Source organism: Macaca fascicularis, chromosome 9 (assembly GCF_037993035.2).
Source record: "Macaca fascicularis isolate 582-1 chromosome 9, T2T-MFA8v1.1".
NCBI lineage: Eukaryota > Metazoa > Chordata > Mammalia > Primates > Cercopithecidae > Macaca > Macaca fascicularis.
The window spans coordinates 69,551,876-69,569,504 of record NC_088383.1 but is presented as its reverse complement, the minus strand read 5'-3'; the positions used below and the strand labels follow the sequence as shown (position 1 = coordinate 69,569,504).

Sequence of the window (17,629 nt, the reverse complement as noted above, 5' to 3'; positions counted from 1 at the left end):
ATGAGTTGGAGCTTTCTTTGGTCAACAGCAGATGTGACTAAGATGATCACCCTGTTTCACTTAGAGCAGTGGATCACAAAGTGTGGTCCTCAGGCCACACAGCTCGGCATCACCTGCGAACTAGGAAATGCAAGTTCTTAAGCAACCCCACCCAGACCTACTGAATTGGAAGTGCTGAGGATGGGTTCTGTGGTTGAACAAGCTCTGCAGGTGAGTCTCATGCTGGCTAAATTTTGAGAACCCACTGGTCTATAGCAATTGTTCTCAATTCTGGCTATACACAATAATCCCTGGGTATTATATATAAAATTGTGATATATTTTAAAATATATATATGATTTTTTCTTCCTTCCAGACCAGTTAAATTAGAGTAATCAGAATATTTTTCAAAAGCTCCCCAGGTGATTCTACTATGCAAGCAGGGATGAGAAACGCCTGTCTCTGCAGCACTATTGCCTAGGGTATATTATGCAAACTCACTGATCTTGGTAATTCTAGGATGTACTTTTAATTTTTGCCTGCTATGAATTTATTTTAATGCATATGAGAAAAATATAATTAGCACATCTAAACTGTTATTTTTTCTGCTTAAGGTGATAATATACAATTGTCTCAAAAATAAATATATAAAAGTTAAAAAGTGAATCAATTTAAAATATATGAAGTAAAAATACACGATTCTAAGATATGGCAGAAGAACCACTTGTCTTAGGGCCGGGTGTGGTGACTCACACCTGTAAGCCCAGCACTTTGGGAGGCCGAGGTGGGTGGATCACTTGAGGTGAGGAGTTCGAGACCAGCCTGGCCAACGTGGTGAAGCCTTGTCTCTACTAAAAACACAAAAATTAGCTGGGTGTGGTGGTGTGTGCCTGTAATCCCAGCTACTCAGGAGGCTAAGGCAGGAGAATCGCTTGAACCCAGGAGGCAGAGGTTGCAGTGAGCCAAGATTGCGCCACTGCACTCCAGCCTGGGCAACAGAGCAAGACTCCATCTCAAAAAACAAAAAAATTATCATAAACACTAGCAATGTGAAATGATATATCTCTATATTAGATACCAACAGATGTTATCCTAGTAGCTGGAGTTTGGGAGAGATGTTTGTATTCAGACTTTTGTAATTGGGTGATGGAATTATTCTATTAATACAAAACTTGAATTCTTACCAAAATGTCTTTACATCCACTATTAGTAATTATAGAAAAATGCTTCCCATCACCTCCAAACTCAGTGCCGGATTTAATATGGGCAGGGTAATTTGCATGTTGGGGAGATGTATACAGACCTTTGCCTTTACAGTAGGGGATTATTGTTTCTGTGATTAGGTGGGAGGGCAGAGTTGAAACCAATACTCACCTCTTTGTGCACTGACTGGGGGTGCTGAGGTGGGCATCTCTCAACCGGTAAATTCCAAAACAAAGCATATTATATGTTTTCAGAGCTTTGCAGAACAGATCACCATAACAACCACCATCCTGGGAGACAGCAACAGAACAGAGAGAAACATCCTTTTTATTTGCCTGAAAATCAAGGGCCAGGAGGGAAAAGGGTCTTTTCATCAAAGCTTGTTTTGGTGTCTCCCAAGTTGGAGGGTCCATGTGCCAAGGGACGGCAGTGGAAGAAGTCCACATGGTTAACAGACTACAGACAATATGTGTGATTTTTAGGGATCAGGTAACAATGGGGCTTTCCTCTGGTGTCTCTCCAGTTTTCCACCTGTAGCAATGGGGTTTGAAAGCTCTAAGGAGATTATGCTTCTCCCTCACTTTAAGTGAAAGTGTAAAGCCTGACGGTCTCAGATGCATGCTCAGCTGAGGAGATGAACCCTTCTCTGCAAAATGGTGATGATGTTCAGCCCCAGCTCAGCTGTAACCACTGTGATAGGATCGTGTTGTCAAAACCGCCTGAGTGATAATGAAAACCACAGCGAGGAGGAGGACCCCACCAGGTCCTATGGTGACAGACTCTTTCAGGTAAGGACCCTGTGAAAAGCACAATTTACAGACCTCAGAGATGGCAAGGGTGGAAGAGAATGTGTTTCCCCAGGAGCCAGGGGCCTGCAGGCTGAATAACTGGGATTCGCAGTTCTGATCAATTCACAGCCACCTTCCCAGGGTCTGGGGCCTGATGCAGAAAGTGAAAGCAAATGCATCCACTTGGAAATGCTGGCTTCAGCAGCCAGGTGGCTTCAGGTAGATGTTAACAGTATTACATGAAGGGCACTGGGCACTGCGGGATGGCTTCACTGGGAATAAAATGACTGTCTTCGTCCTTCCAATCACTGGAATTCTCATATTGGTCTCATACTAAAGAACACAGATGGGACCAAAGCTTACCATTATCTAAAGTCTTCATCCTAATCAAGTGCATCAGTAAGTAAATGATACGTATAAAGAGCCACTAGCTATGAAACTTCCCTTTCAAAAAAAGCCTAGTCTCACATAAGTCCCAGCCCATGATCAAACTAAAATATGGGGCAAGTATGCAGAATTGTTTCAGAAAAAAACAGAGACAGACCCTTTCCTTGGCTCCTTTTCCACTATTTAGTCTTTCTGGGCAACACTATTGTTTGCGTAACAGGTTTATCAGTTTCTATGAATATGGCTGCATCTCTTAAATGCATCTGTGGGGTTGAGCTGGGAATAAGGGCAAAGACACTACACTTCTGTCACAGTGCCTACGCTAGGCAGGCGCATGGAATCAGAAGGGAGATGCTGGCCACTTCTGTCACAGGGAGGACCCGAGGGAACGTGACTGGGTCCAGTCTCAGAAATTACAAGGTCTAGGTTTTGAATTACAAGCATTAAAGGATCCACATGAGATTCTGTTTGTTTGGCTGGTGGTTCTGGATACATCTGACTACTGACTACCCTGGTGCTTTGAAAACCACCAGTGCCTGGGTCATACTCACATATAAAATCTAAGAAACCTGAAGGATGAGGCTGGCCACCTCCATGTGCTACTAATGTATAGTTGGGTTGAGTATCCCTAAGCTATGCTAAGAGCCTGTGGAAATATTTCCCAACCTTGGCTGCATGCTGGAATCACCTGCTGCCTTCCACCTCGTGCAGAGGATACGTGAAGAGAACACCAAGGAGTGAGAAAGCCCACAGGCTCTGAAGCCAGGATGCCTTGGTGCAAATTCCCAATAGGTCCAGTGCTCATTCTCTCTGAGCCTCAGTTGACTTAGAAGGTGTGATACTAGAACTTACATCAAAGAGTTGCTATGAAGATTAAAATGAATGACTTATGCATAGAACAAAGTGCCTGATACAGAGTAAACCATAAATATCACCTCTTACAGTTATCTACAATAGGAAGGAGAAAAGACAGATGCCTTGCTTGTCACATCTGACACCACGTTCTTCAGGATCAAGCTTTTCCCAAACAGCAAGCTCAGGTGACCATGGGCTGCGGACTCACCCCTAAGTCTGCAAATGGCCCATCGAGCAGAGCTAACTGGGCCACGCGGCAGCGGTCCCTATTGGCCAGTGTCTGCGGGGTGCTGTAGCCACCTCTAAGGGCGTTCTCCTCAGCAATCAGAGCTTCCAGCTCCGGTGTGGCTCCTCCGGTCACCAGGGTCCGTATCAGGGTGAGGATATTGTCATTGAAGTATGTCTGGGGAAGAAGAGAAAGTGGGGGGAAAGTCCTTTAAGCAAACACCCTAAAGTCATGACAGCCGACATCCAAATTACAACTTTTCTTGGTATCTCCTGTTTAAAGTTCTGGCCTGTCTCTTCAAATAATTTTATGTGGGAAGTGAAAAGACAGCAGCCTCCAATTATTCCATTATTTTCTCTCCTGCTTGGCTCTGCCATGACAGCCTGACTTAAAAAACCCAGTTCAGGGGATTTTTAGTAAAGAGCTCAAATCTGAATAATTAGTGTTTACCATAATTGGTTTTAGTAGGGATACAAATATTGCCTCCCCCTCCTCAAGTCTACATGTCTACTATGAGACTCTGGACACATGTAATAAAATGCAGCCTGCCCCAGCTGCTAACCCAAGCGGCATTGTCTCTGAGGTCCTGTCACCCATGTGCCAGGAAGCTTCCTCCCCATGACAATGGCAAAACCTTTCATTAATGCCGCATGCTCAACAATTTATCACATGCGTTGATAACTGTCTAACCCAGAAATCTCGATCAATTAAATATGCCAGATAAATTTATGACAAGGTGAATGTCCTGGTAAGTGTACTTTGGCTTTTGTTTTCTAAAATAACCTCAGTAGTCTGAGGCAAATATCACTTATTAAAGAAGTTTCCCCCTAAGTGTACATTTGTGTCACATCTGAAACATAACAGATCTGTCAGGAACAAAACAATGGGAGTTTAAAAAAAATTAATAGGATGTCAAGTAAAGGAGCTTTAAAAGGTATTTGTCACCAGCCTAATTTGAGAAATTCTCAGGTAAGGGTGTGCATTCCATTTTCCTATGTAAGTAGAAATCAAGCAGCCTAAAAACTCAAATCAAAGTTTGCCTGTGGCTTTTGAGGATGTACTTTGGAAAGAGGTAAGGAAAGATGCAATTGTACCTCAGCAACTTATTAGAGAGTTTACCTGGCAAGGCATAGCAGGGAACAAACCAAGTAAGGGTGAGCTCAAGTTCCCATCCCAGGTTTGCTAACTAGTTCTATGTCTTAGAGGTTGCCTAGTCATTCTGGGCTCTGATTTTTCTCATCTGTAAAATAAGTGCAGTCACTAAAACCAAATTTATATTCACAGAATTCCATGAGGACTTCTGAATTAAGATGATAGTTGCTAGTGGGGCTGGATTCACATTCCTTACTGAAATACTTACAAAAACACCCCAATGTGATACAAAATTCCAACTGCAAAAGAAACTAGGAATGTTACTCATAGCCTGCCAGACCCTAAAGGAAATTTATGCTCAGGGTTAAGAGATGCCCATAGGCACAGATGCAGGAAAAGGATACTTAAAGTAGGATATGTTGCTGGAGAGGTTATGGGAACCAGGGATCCAGAGTTGGGCTGAGGGTTTTATGCTAACTTCATCTTTCAGAAGCTGTGTGACCTTGAAAGTTATTTAACATTTTTGTGCCTCCTTTCGTGATCTGTAAAATGTAATAATAGAGTGCTGCACGGCTCTATGACCTACCCATGAAGCACTTAGAAACAGGTTTGGTGCACAGGAAGCAATGATAAACATTTTGGCCTCATATTAGAGACATGAGGCCTTTGCCAACGACAGGAACAGTCAGACCCATTCCCAACCTTCCTTTGACTTTTTAATCGTTTGTTTTTTTTTTTCTTTGAGGGGTGGGGAACTCAGGGCTTTAAAAGCCAAACAAGGGATTTTAAACTCAATGTGGTAGAAAATGGGAGGTCAGCCAAGTATGGTGGTGCACACCTGTAATCCCAGAACTTTGGGAGGCCAAGGTGGGAGGATCACTTGAGGTCAGGAGCTGGGACCCAGTTGGCCAACGTGGTGAAACCTAGTCTCTACTTAAAAAAAAAAAAAAAAAAAAAAAAAGCTAGGCATGGTGGTGGGCACCTATAATCCCAGATCCTCAGGAGGCTGAGGCCAGAGAATTGCTTGAAACTGGGCGGCAGTGGTTGCAGTAAGCTGAGATCATGCCACTGCACCCCAGCCTGGGTGACAGAGTGAGATTGTGTCTCAGAAAAATAATGAATAAAATACTTAGAAATAAATATACCCAAGGAGGAACAAGACTGGTATACTGAAAACTACAAAAAAATTACTGAAAGAAATTAAAGAAGACCTAAATAAATGGAAAGACATCCCATGTTCATGGATTGGAAGATTTGATTTATTAAGATGGAATACTACCCCAATTTCCAGATTTTATGTAATACCTATCAAAATCACAAAGTCCATTTTTTTGTAAAAATGGAAAAATTGACTCTAAAATGGCAACAGATCCAAAATAGCCAAAGCAATCTTACAGTATTGTAAAAGAAAGACAAAGTTGGAAGATTCATACTTCCTGGTTTCAAAACATACTACAAGACTACAGTAATCAAGATAACATAGTAGTGGCATAGGATAGACCTATAGACCAATGGAAAATCATTGAAAATCCAGAAATAAACTCATTCAGTTATGATCAATTAATTTTCAGTGTGGGTGCCAAGACCATTCAATGGAAAAATTAATATAGTCTTTTAAACAAATGGCACAGCAACAACTGGGTATCCACATGCAGAAGAATAAAGTGGGACCTATACCTCACACTATATGCAAAAATTAACTGAAAAGGGGTCAAATATCTAAATGTAAAAAGCCAAAACTGCAAAATGCTTAGAAGAAAATATAGGAGTAAATCTTTATGACCTTTGATTTGGCAATAGTTTCTTAGACATGACACAAAAAGCATAAACTACAATAAATTGGACTTCATAAAAATTTTAAAAATGTTTGTGCTTTGAAGGACACTATCCAAAAGGTGAAAAAAACAACCTACAAAATGAGAGAACATGTTTGCAAATCATATATCTGATAAGGGTCTAATATTCAGTATTAAAAAGCCTTTTATAACTCAACAAAAAAAGATAACCCAATTTTTTAAATGGGCAGAAGACGTAAACATTTCTCCAAAAAGATATAAAAATGGTTAATAAACTTATGCAAAGAGGCTCAATAGCTCTAGTCATCAGAGAAATGCAAATCAAAACCACAATGAGATATCATTTTACACCTACTAGAATAGCTGTAATAAAAAAGACAGATGATAATAACAAGAATTGGTGAGAATAAGGAGAAACTGGAACTCTCACACTGCTGGTGGGAATGTAAAGTGGTACAGTCACTTTGGAAAACAGCTAGGCAGTTCCTCATGTGTTTGAACATTGTGTTGCTATATGACCCAGAAATTCCACTCTTATAGTATATACCCAAGATAAATAAAAATATATGTCCACATGAAAATGTGTACATGGATGTCTACAGCAGCATTATTCATAATACCCAAAAGGTGAAAATAACCCAAATTTCCATCAACTAATGAATGCATACACAAAATGTATTATATTCATGCAATGAGTATTATTTGGCCACAAAAAGAAGTGATGTAATGATACATGCTACAACATATGTGTGAACCTTGAAAACATTGTACTGAGAGTCCATTTATATAAAATATCCAGAATAGGCATATCTACAGAAATAATGAGTAGATTAGTGGTGGCTTAGGGCTGGTGGGGTGGTGGTAGAGTTGTAGGGGAGGGGAGGATAACTAAAATACAAAGTTTCTTTTGATGCCACGAACATGTTCTAAAATTGACTGTAGTGTTGGCTGTACATGTCTGTGAATATACTAAAAAAAAACCCACTGAATCATACACTTTAAATGGATGAGTTGTATGGTATGTTGTGTTTCATTTTTTAAAAAGAAATAGTTAAAAGATAACTAAATTTGCAATGGCCAACTTTTTAATCTAAGAAGCCATAAGTATTAGAGCTGAAAATTACACACACACACACACACACACACACACACACAATTAGTGATATGGAAGTAAAACTAGGAAGTTCTAAGCTAAAAGAGAAAGATATAGGGATATTTTAAAATAAGAGTGCTGATTGATAATGAGAAAAAGACAACAGAGGTCAAGTGATAAACAGTAAGTATTTACAAATCAAAATTATAAACAAAATGCAAGCATGTAAAACAAGCAAACAAACAAATAGCAATAACCTGTCCTGAGCTGAGAAATGAATCTAGGATGCAGATCAAAAGCATTTACCAACTTAATGTGACCAATTCCTAGACCTGTACTCGGTAAGTATTTGAATTTAAAATATTAAATGGAGAATAAAAATGACCTAAAACAATGCTCTAAGAAATACAAGTATAAAATGAGGCTAGCATGAAGCTTCTCTAGAAAATGTAAGAGGAATGTCAAAGGAATTTTAGCAGGACACATTTTTCCAAAATTTCTAGACATAGCTAAATTGCCAATAATTTGTAAAGGCAAATGAAATATTTTTTGACTCTTTGCATACATAAGCATTTATTGATTTCATTTTTTTAAATACTCAGAACAAAAATTAGCTTCCTTAAAGATAATTTTAAACTCTTAATAACTAAAATATGAGCAAATTTAGTTTACTGGTAAAATATATTTAAAACAGAATTGTAAAAGATTGTTGTACATATTATTACAAAACGGAATGCAAATGTCAAAACTAATTATTAAAAAAAGACAAAAATTAGCTATTAATATAGTATTGCTAAAATTATATTTTAAATTCAGAAAAATGAGATGAAATAGAGATGATGATGGAAGTAAAGGCATGAAAATTGCCTGATCTTATACAAGGAGGAATCAAGAGCCATTAAATTTTTCCAGACAATAATACTTAGAAAATACATCTATAGAATGGCTAGTAACAACTAACTAGAGTTAAAAATAGAAGCGAAAGTTTACACTAAAGAAAATAAGCATACAAAATATAGTCCACATACCAAAAGATAGATCATAAAACACATAATTATGATAGAAGCATGTAAAAAACATAATGCAAGACTATAGCATCTTATGTTATATAACTAAACATAAATGAGCTAAATGATCCTATAAAATGGCAAAGATTCTCAGACTTGTTCAAATGCCAAAATCAAAATCAAACTCTGATATCTTTAAAAGAGACAAAGGGAAGAAAAAAAGTATACTTCAAAGAAAAATTTTAAACTATTCTGTTAGATGAGTTAACTTTATATTCATAGTTAACACTCACAATAAAGCTCTAACTTTTTATGGACAAATATTATAACTGAAATATAGAAAGCAAAACTAATTAGAATTACACTAGAATAAATTTGAACTAAGGGTAATATGTGAAACATTCCCACTATCACTGATTTTAACTTTTACAGGTCAAATAGGTCAAAAGATAAGAAAATTGAGGATATAATCAGCTTGATTTAGTCTATTTTTGCTAAACTTTTAAACAACAATTACAAAAAAAAAAAGATCAGTGGCCAAAACCATCATATCTAAATACATATAACAGAGTATAAGCTGTATAATCTACATTTAAAAATTAAATACAATGTAATAGAAGCAAAAGTAAATATTCCAGAACTTCAAAAAAAATTTTGTTAAGTATCCTGTAACTACTAGGTCAAGATGGAAATCAAACTTAGGATACAGAATATTTTAAAATTAAAGAATATTTGAGAATGACATATAAAAATATGTCTTGAGGCCAATGCTATAGAGACAAATTCAGAGCCTTTAATGCTATTATTAAATACAACAGAATTATAGTAAGTAAAATTAAGTATTAAAATAATTCTTTTTTTAAATAAAAGCAGGATGAAAAGCGCCAATTAATTAAATAGCAAGAGGATATTTAGTGAATTGTTAAATTCAAGAAATAATCCTTGAAAAACTAAGGAAATGTATGACAATATAACTGAAAAAACACAAATAGAATTAGAAATAAGGAGAATAAAATGTCAGATACATAAGATAATTAACACTATTATTCCAGATACTCTCTTTAATACCAATCACTGGACATGAATAAGAATCGCTATTGTTTTTAGGCAAAAAGCAAAGTAGTAATCATCTATGAGGAGACAGAGGAGAGTATTAGGAAAAAAGTAAAATTCCATGTTCCTTAACATGTAAATGGGCCATTTAATGTCATTTTTTTTCTAGTAAAATTGTTGTTTGATATATGCCTAATTACAGATTTGAATTGGACTTTTTAAAACTTGATAAAATTATGCTAAATTTCCCCTGGAAAGAGTCGTACAAAATTGTCCTCTCATGTAGTATAGTAAATTTTAAAGACTTCCTAACCAAATATTGTAGACAAAGTGAAAAATTAGAAGGTCAACCAGAATGGATTTATGAGAACCATAGCTTAGTACTTATAAGACCTTAATACAAAGGTTGGCAAATCTGGCTCTTAGGCCAATTTTTCTCTGTCATCCGTTATTTTTTTTAAATAAGGTTTTGTTGGGGCCCAGGCATGTCCATTTGTTTATGTATTGTCTAGGGCTGCTTTGGTGCTAACAAACTCAGAGTTAAATAGTTGTAACAGAGACTATGTGGCCCTCAAAGGCTGAAAATATTTACCATCTGGCTCTTTACAAGAAAGTTTGCTGATCCATTCCTTAGTATAATACGAAAAGCACTGCATACCATGGGGAAGGGATTTTACTCAATGAATGATTTGGGGGAAACTGGCTCTCTGATAAAAAGTTTTCGACAATATGGTAATGATGAAACAATGGTTCCTTGGCATGACTCACATTGTACAGACATGAATGTTATGCTTTCAGATAATATTTAATGGCATGGTAATAATTATATAACACTAAAATGTTTTTTAAAAGTAGGATCCCCAAAACACCATGAATCACAATTCGTGTTAAAAATGCATACCTGCAAAACTATTGGCTAGTGAAATTAACTCTTTCTGTATTTAAAATTTAATTTTAAGAGTACCCACTTTTAAATATTGAATCTTTATGGTACTGGGTTTTAAGTTTTAATATGATTTTTAACTGGCTTTTTCGTACTGATTCCTTTTAATGTTTTCAATTATCAAATGTTGATAAAATGTAGAGATCATTTTTATTATTAAACTTTATAATATACACTGTTTCATAATATAACAAATCATGCACTTATTACTTTTTAAATTGTTATTTTTTAATATAAAACTTCAATGTTTAATGGAAAACTACCAGAAAAATGATATCCTGTTTATTATTATGGTCACTCATTTTTATTTCTACCATAAAGTGTTACAAAAAGTACACAATGCTCTGATTTGGGGATTTCCAGAGGGAAAAATAACACATAACTGAACAGATAGACATATTTATGTGAATGTAACTGCAAGTAGTACATAAAAGTTCTACTTAGTAGTTAACTCTTAGTGATATAATTTTGTTTTTTTCCTATAATTTTATTTTATATATTTTCTGCTGTGAAAATATATTTAATTTAAATTTCCATAAAAAGGAAAGTAAATGTTACAAAATAGTTAAAGGCAAAACATGTAGCCACAAACAAAAATATAGCAAACTGTTTAATCTCAAGATGCTTGATAGTTCTCATGTTCAGCATGCACTTTTTACGAATAAAAACTATGAATTCACTATATAAAATATGTATTTACCTCATTACATACAAATTAAAAACTGATGTGCTTCAAAACTATCATAAACACAATTAAAGGGCCTCCTAGGAAAAATAACAATCAGCACTTGCCATAATGCATGAGATGGCTCAGTATGATGAGAGTGTAGACTGGTAAAATTGTTTCTTGGAGATATCACGACAATATGTATCAAGAAATTTTAAAATGTCCATATATGTTTTAAAAAAACCAGTACATTTGCCTCAATGTAATAAGTTGCTACTTGTTCAAAGATTTAAGTACAATAATTTTTATTATAGGATTAATCATTACTATAACAAAAATTTTAAAAAGCTAAATAGCCAACAATTTAGTGATAAATAGATTCTGGAGCATCCACAGAATGGAGTCTCATAAAGTCCTATGGAGGCTCTGCAAATCATGACACCAAAGAAAATAATAAAATACTCTGGATAAAATATTAACTGAAAAGGGAAAAAATAACGAACCTATAACATGAGATATTTCTGTATTTATCTATCCATTTAGAAGGAAAGACACCAAAATATTAACCATGCTTGTCCTTGGTGTTGGAAACATAGGTCATTTATATTTTCTTCTTTATATGTTTTCTTTTTCTTTTTATATGTTTCTTCTTTATATGTCTTCTTTTATATGTTTCTGTGCTTTCCAAATTTTCATCAAGAAGTATGAATAACTGTTCTAATAAAAACACATTTTTTTTTTAAACGAAGGGCACTATAGGTTATCCATTGCAATGATAAGTCTAGAAGATCAGCCAGGGAGGTTATTGTTTTGTCAAATCTTTGGGATTTGACCCTAACATAGTCCCAATTCTGTGTTGAAATCAGTTATACCCAAATCTTTTTGATCAGTCACTGACATTTATTGAGCACCTACTAATCGTTGGGCCTTGGTTTAGCCTGAAATTGTGTGAAAGTCAAAGAGTGCATGACTTTTAGAATTGCTCATCAACAGGTACAATTTCAAAGTCAGTCCCAGGGTTTTGCAGGTGTCTGAATAACTCTGGGACCACTCATATCTCTGAGCATAATTGTCTGCTCTCTGAGCTGGCACTGCATCCCAGATGGCTCTCCTTGATTTTTCCATGCAGGCATCCAGGAGCAGAGCTGGGGGGCAGCAGAATCTGTGATGACAGAGAATGATGATGTATTTTTGCCAGCAGATGCTCTTGCTTCTGTTTTGATACCCCAATATTTGGATGCAGAGAAGGACTCTGAGCATTGCTGACGGGTGTGCTCTGCACGCCTATCTCTTCGGGATCTGAATAATTTGGTGGAAAGACAATGCCTTCCCTGGAAAACGGTGTCAAGTCAGTCATATTGGAGGGTGGAAATTTATTTATGTGATGGGAATGAGGGTTGGGGGAGGCACTTCACAGAGCATTCAGCAGTCTGCAATTAAACATCACTCCGGGGCTTTCTGCATAGGTGATGGTTGTTTCTGCATCATGGAGCAAACCAGGTGCTAGAACTTCAAATGCCAATTACCAAAGGCGCTTCCTGTGGAGGAAACTTCTCTACAACTCACCTGACCCAGAAGGCACACATTTTTTTCTGGGTTAACATAAATGCTAGAATTGAAGAAATACAAAATTCCAAAGGCAGGATTGTAACATGTAGGTGAGATCCTTTGCCTCCTAAGCTTTTGTCCTGCCAGTCTTTTCTGTGCCTTACCATGAAACCTGTGCTAGAAGTCTTCTGGGAAGCTCTTATATATGGCAGGGTTAGTCTTCAGGGATGCTTCAGGCAGAGACCTTCTCAATGGCTATCCTTGCGTCACATGGGCATTGGGGAGCATAAGACAGCTGAGTTAGGGTCCTGTTCAGAGCCTAGGATCAGGCGACCTGTATAGTCTAAGGAATACAGGAGTCCCTCTTCCCACTGCCAAGGACAAGGTTCCAAACCTGACTAGTGAAGCCCTTCTTCTGATTAAGGCAACATGGCTCCCTGGTTATGAGTACGGACTTCCAAATCCAATTAGTGTGGCTTTTAATACCTACTTTGCTATCCAATAGCCACAACAATGAAAAAGTTGCCTAACTTTTCTCTGCCTCGAATTCCTCATCCGTATAACAGGGATGAAAAAACAAAACAAAACAAAAATTTATAGATTAGAGTTAAATGAGAGTATGTGTGAAACTTCTGATAGACAAAGCATACTTAAAACATGGGAGTTCATCAGAAGAACCATCAACTAGCAATGCAACCAATTTAGACAATTCCCTCTCCCGGTGTCTCTGCGTTCTGATTCTAATCTCTGAGAGCTGGCTCAGAACACAAGGGTGGCCCGCTTGGCCTCTAAAGTTTGATGATTCTCAGGTCCTGTAAAAAGACACTGAGGAAACCATGAAATGCCAGGGGAGGGACCGAGGCACTGTCGCAGGGAAACCTGAGCCCACAGCGCCATCTAGCCCGCTTGGCCCACGCCCCGCTGCGCCTGCTAGTGCAACCCGCCCGAGCATCCTCCTCTTTTTATTTTTTTAAAGTATAATTACCGGAGCTTATGTTTCACAGTTAATGCTGTCAAGCCTTTTAAACTAATTGGTCTTTTATAGAAAATTTAACTGAAAATTAACACATCTTTTAATAACATTGCCTTAACTTTAATGGCTCTCTGCCTCTCGTTTATAATTGCTCTAAAATTGTCATTTTCCATGTCATAGCTGCCATTTTTTATATTTGCTAGTTTTCATGGTGTAGATTTTTATTTTTAGTATTTTTCTTTCGTGAGGGATGAAAATGATTGGATTTTTTTCCCTATCCCAGGGCTGCCTGGCCTGATGTGACAGCAGTGGTCTGTCCTGAATCTAGCAGGACATACCTCCATGTGCCTGATTGACACCACTGCTAGCTCTTCTGCCTTGGGACGGCCATGGGCCCTCTGTCTCCATGTGAGCAGTCGAAATGGAGGCTCTTGAGTGGAGTATAAGAAATAGGGTCATGGAGCAATAAATTGTTTATATAACTAAAATCACATGGCACTAGGTTAGCTTGGACTGATAGAGAACTCAGGCCTCTCCATAATACCAGGTTCAAGGGTTTGGCCCTTAATGAAAGTACAGGAAAGACAGTAAATCATGTGAATCCACATTCCAGATGGTCACACCCTCCAGTCTTACTGACATAAGTTCATTTCTGGCAAACAGAGGCCAGCTTTCTGATATTAAAGATGAGAACATGGAACCATATCTTCTGGGTACCCCTGACTCATCTACCCACTAAACTCCCAAATATTATCTATGATGTGTGTTCATGAAAGAGAGAAAGAGAGAGGATAAGTGCACACAAACACATAAATATATATACATATATGTACATGCATATATACCAAAAAAACTGCTTCTTTGTAATTACATGTGATCTTAAGAAATACGTATCTGCTCTGTGAAAGATTTCCATATGCCTTTGCCATTCTCCGATTAGCAGAAAGTCATAAGGGGTAACACCATTCCCATTGAACGACTGGGCCCAGCTGGGCCCCAGACAGTAGAAAAGATGTGCAAGGGCTGCCAGTGAGCCAGGATCAGAAGCTACAAGTCCTAATTCATGACCCAGTTTCCCTCCTCCAAGTCACTGCCTTTGTTCTGAAAATATGAATGCACTGGACATGCAAACTCCTGCCCTGGGCATTGTGGTGCAGTGGGCAGAGCAAAGACATACCTGGCATAACTGGCTCACATTGAAATTTTTCTCTGGCTCCGGGGGGATCCTGCAGCGGGGGTCTCTCTACAGGCTGGCATTCACACTTCTCAATGTATTGTACACTAGTAATGGGGGCCTCTGCTTTTCTCTGCTCTTTCTCTTAATACTGTTATGATATGCTTTTTCTTTATTTTCTAGATTAGGTAGGTGCTGCAAACCTAAAGCTTCATGAAATCTTATTTTCTAAAAAAAAGACAACACTCCCAACTCGTGTGCATTGGAACTCATTAGCTCTTGTAGTAGGTTTCCTCTTTTTCTCCTCAGAAGGAGGTGGCTCCTCACTGCTTCTTCAATAATGATGGTTCAGCGTGGTTGGTATCTGTTTAGGAAAGGTCCAAGGCTCAAGGGAAATGGACATCATGTGCACAACCACCTAACTCAGAGGACAAGCAAATGGCCAGAAGGCCAAGGATGCTGTCTGACCACAGACATGGTAATGCAGACACGTAAGATTAGAGGCAAAAGGCAGGAGGCTGGTAAGGACAGGAAAGTGGAATGAACCAAACAGGGAAGGGACATGAATGAAGCAGGCCTGGTGGGATGCAATAGAGAGTAGTGTGGACTATGGCTAAAGGGAGCAGCTGCTCAGCTCAAGTCAATAGCTGCTTTATGAGAATCTGGGACTCCGCTTTCTGACTCTAATTTAAAGAAGGCAGGAACCCAGATTTTATATAAAACCTTATCATTTAAAAATATTGGCAACAAATTCAATTTAAAAATAAAAACTTGAGAAATGCAGAAGTTGTCTGTAGGGTGGATATAGATTGCAACATGACATTTCGAGACTTCTATTACAGATCTTTTATTAGAAACAAGATATCAAGCCAAGTACGATGCCAATATATTGTGCTATTTCTTCTTCTAAAATGAGTGTATGAGGATGGAGTGTCACACAAAAAAAATAATCAGGGGTTACACTTCAGGAATCAACTCAGTGATGGGCTCGCTGTCCTAGCCAGTGTATCCAGAAACAGTGGCATTAGGAGGATGCTGGTGGCTTTCAGAAGAAGATGGATCCTCTCACCAAGTCTGAGGTGTCTCATCCCAGACTTAGAACTTGGCCAGATGTGGTCTATTGTACTTGGAATATTCAGTGTGGCCAGCGGCCTTGCCTTCTTGATTGCTCTCCTGTCTACCACATTCCAACCACAATGGCCTCCAGCTGCTTCCCCCAACAAACCAAACCCAGCTTGTCACCACTTTGCAGCTTTGGCCTTTGCAGTGTTCTCTCCTTCTGGCTTTTTCAGTGTCAGCTTCAACATTACCTCTTAGGATAATTTTACTCTGACCACTGAGGGTAAAACAGGTCTCCACATCCATTCAAGCTATTTCATGTTTTTTCAAATCAATTATCCTTATGTGACACTATTCATTTATTCACTTACCTATTTACTCTTAACCCACTAGAATGAAAGTTTAAATAACATGAGGGCAAGGTCTTCATCTTTCTTTTCCACAACTGAATCCCCAGCATGGGGAATCATACCTGCTGTCCAGTAAGTGCCCAATAAATGTATTGATTATAAACACTAGCAACAATAAATACATACAGAGCTTGTCATGTGCTAAGCACTGCTCTAATTGCTTTACAACCTTTACCCATTTACTCATCTCTGCAACCCTGTGACAGGTACTATTATTATCTTCATTTTAAAGATGAGAAAACTGAGGCACAGAAAGGTTAAGGTTACATAGCCAGTAAACAGCAGTTCTGGAATCCAGACCTAAGCCATCTGGCTCTTGAGTCCATGTCCAGTATTCACTTTCCAGGGTCCTAGTGGAGCTTAAATTGGGGCTAGGGTTGGGAGAAAGTGATAGTTGGGTGAAAACGAAATCTGAATACTCATAAGTGAGTTTGATCCCTAAAAACAGAGAGGGTTCCTTTCATCTAGTGTGACTGTGTGCATCAAGATGGTATCATTCTGAAAAATACATTTCTAAGTTGTGATCTTCTTAGAGACATATATCCAAAAGCCTAATTATTCCCTCTCATCCTGTGTTTCTGCAGTTGATTTGCGAGATAAAGCCACAGGGCCATGTCTGTAACATTCTGATCTGTTCCAGGAATGCCTGTGATGAATCAAAATATTATTCTTTTAACAAATGAAGCAGTAAGCAGCAGGAGTTGGGTTACGAAGGACAATATTCAGAGAATGTTTAGACACATGATTAAAATGACAATTTGGCGAGGAGTGCTAGAAAAAGGAGACTGTCGACACCTGAAGAGCTTTGTGTGTGTTGTGAAGTTGCTTATGAGTGAATGCCTGCAATGGAAGTTTACCTCTATCTCCTGCTGTTTGGAGGAGTCTCACTTTCTCAATTTATATTCCTGACAGCCCTTTTTGTTCCTTCTAGTTACTGCCTTGGCACTTGACTAATCTGCTTTTTCATACATTAGGGTTGGAGTAGAATGCAAAGAAATCACAGGTAACATTTTATCAAAACGTCTAGATCCAACTGGATTTGTGGACTCAGACCCTACTCAAGACCTCATTACGAAGTTTGTTCATCCTAGACAATGAAAATAAGACCTGGAATAATTTGATAGGCATTTTGATTAATGATTTGAAAAGTTATCATCAATGAGTTACTTAAATATGTCTTGCTTCAACACTTAAACCAAGGGTATTCACATTATTGTCCAAAAGATCCGATAGTGTAGCTAAAGTGCCTTGCACAGTTCTGGGCACTTAGTAAATGATGCTGCTGATGATAAATACAATGACAGTTACCAGATTTCTAACACCCTTTTATCCCAGGCTAGAATGCAGAAGACAAGCTGCTCTCACGCTATTGCATC

At 37.9% G+C, this 17,629-nt stretch overlaps 1 protein-coding gene across 23 annotated transcripts in view; it reads right to left on the bottom strand.

Moving 5' to 3' along the window:
* Positions 1-17,629, bottom strand: part of KCNMA1 (potassium calcium-activated channel subfamily M alpha 1) — a 759,311-nt gene that overhangs the window by 15,302 nt on the left and 726,380 nt on the right. For all 23 annotated transcript variants that reach the window (XM_065520852.2, XM_065520843.2, XM_065520844.2 and 20 more), the window contains 2 exons: positions 3,421-3,615; positions 1,354-1,472 (listed from right to left, as the gene is read on the bottom strand). In XM_065520852.2, coding sequence (XP_065376924.1) covers positions 1,354-1,472; positions 3,421-3,615 — 314 coding nt within the window. The remainder of the gene's footprint in view (positions 1-1,353; positions 1,473-3,420; positions 3,616-17,629) is intronic.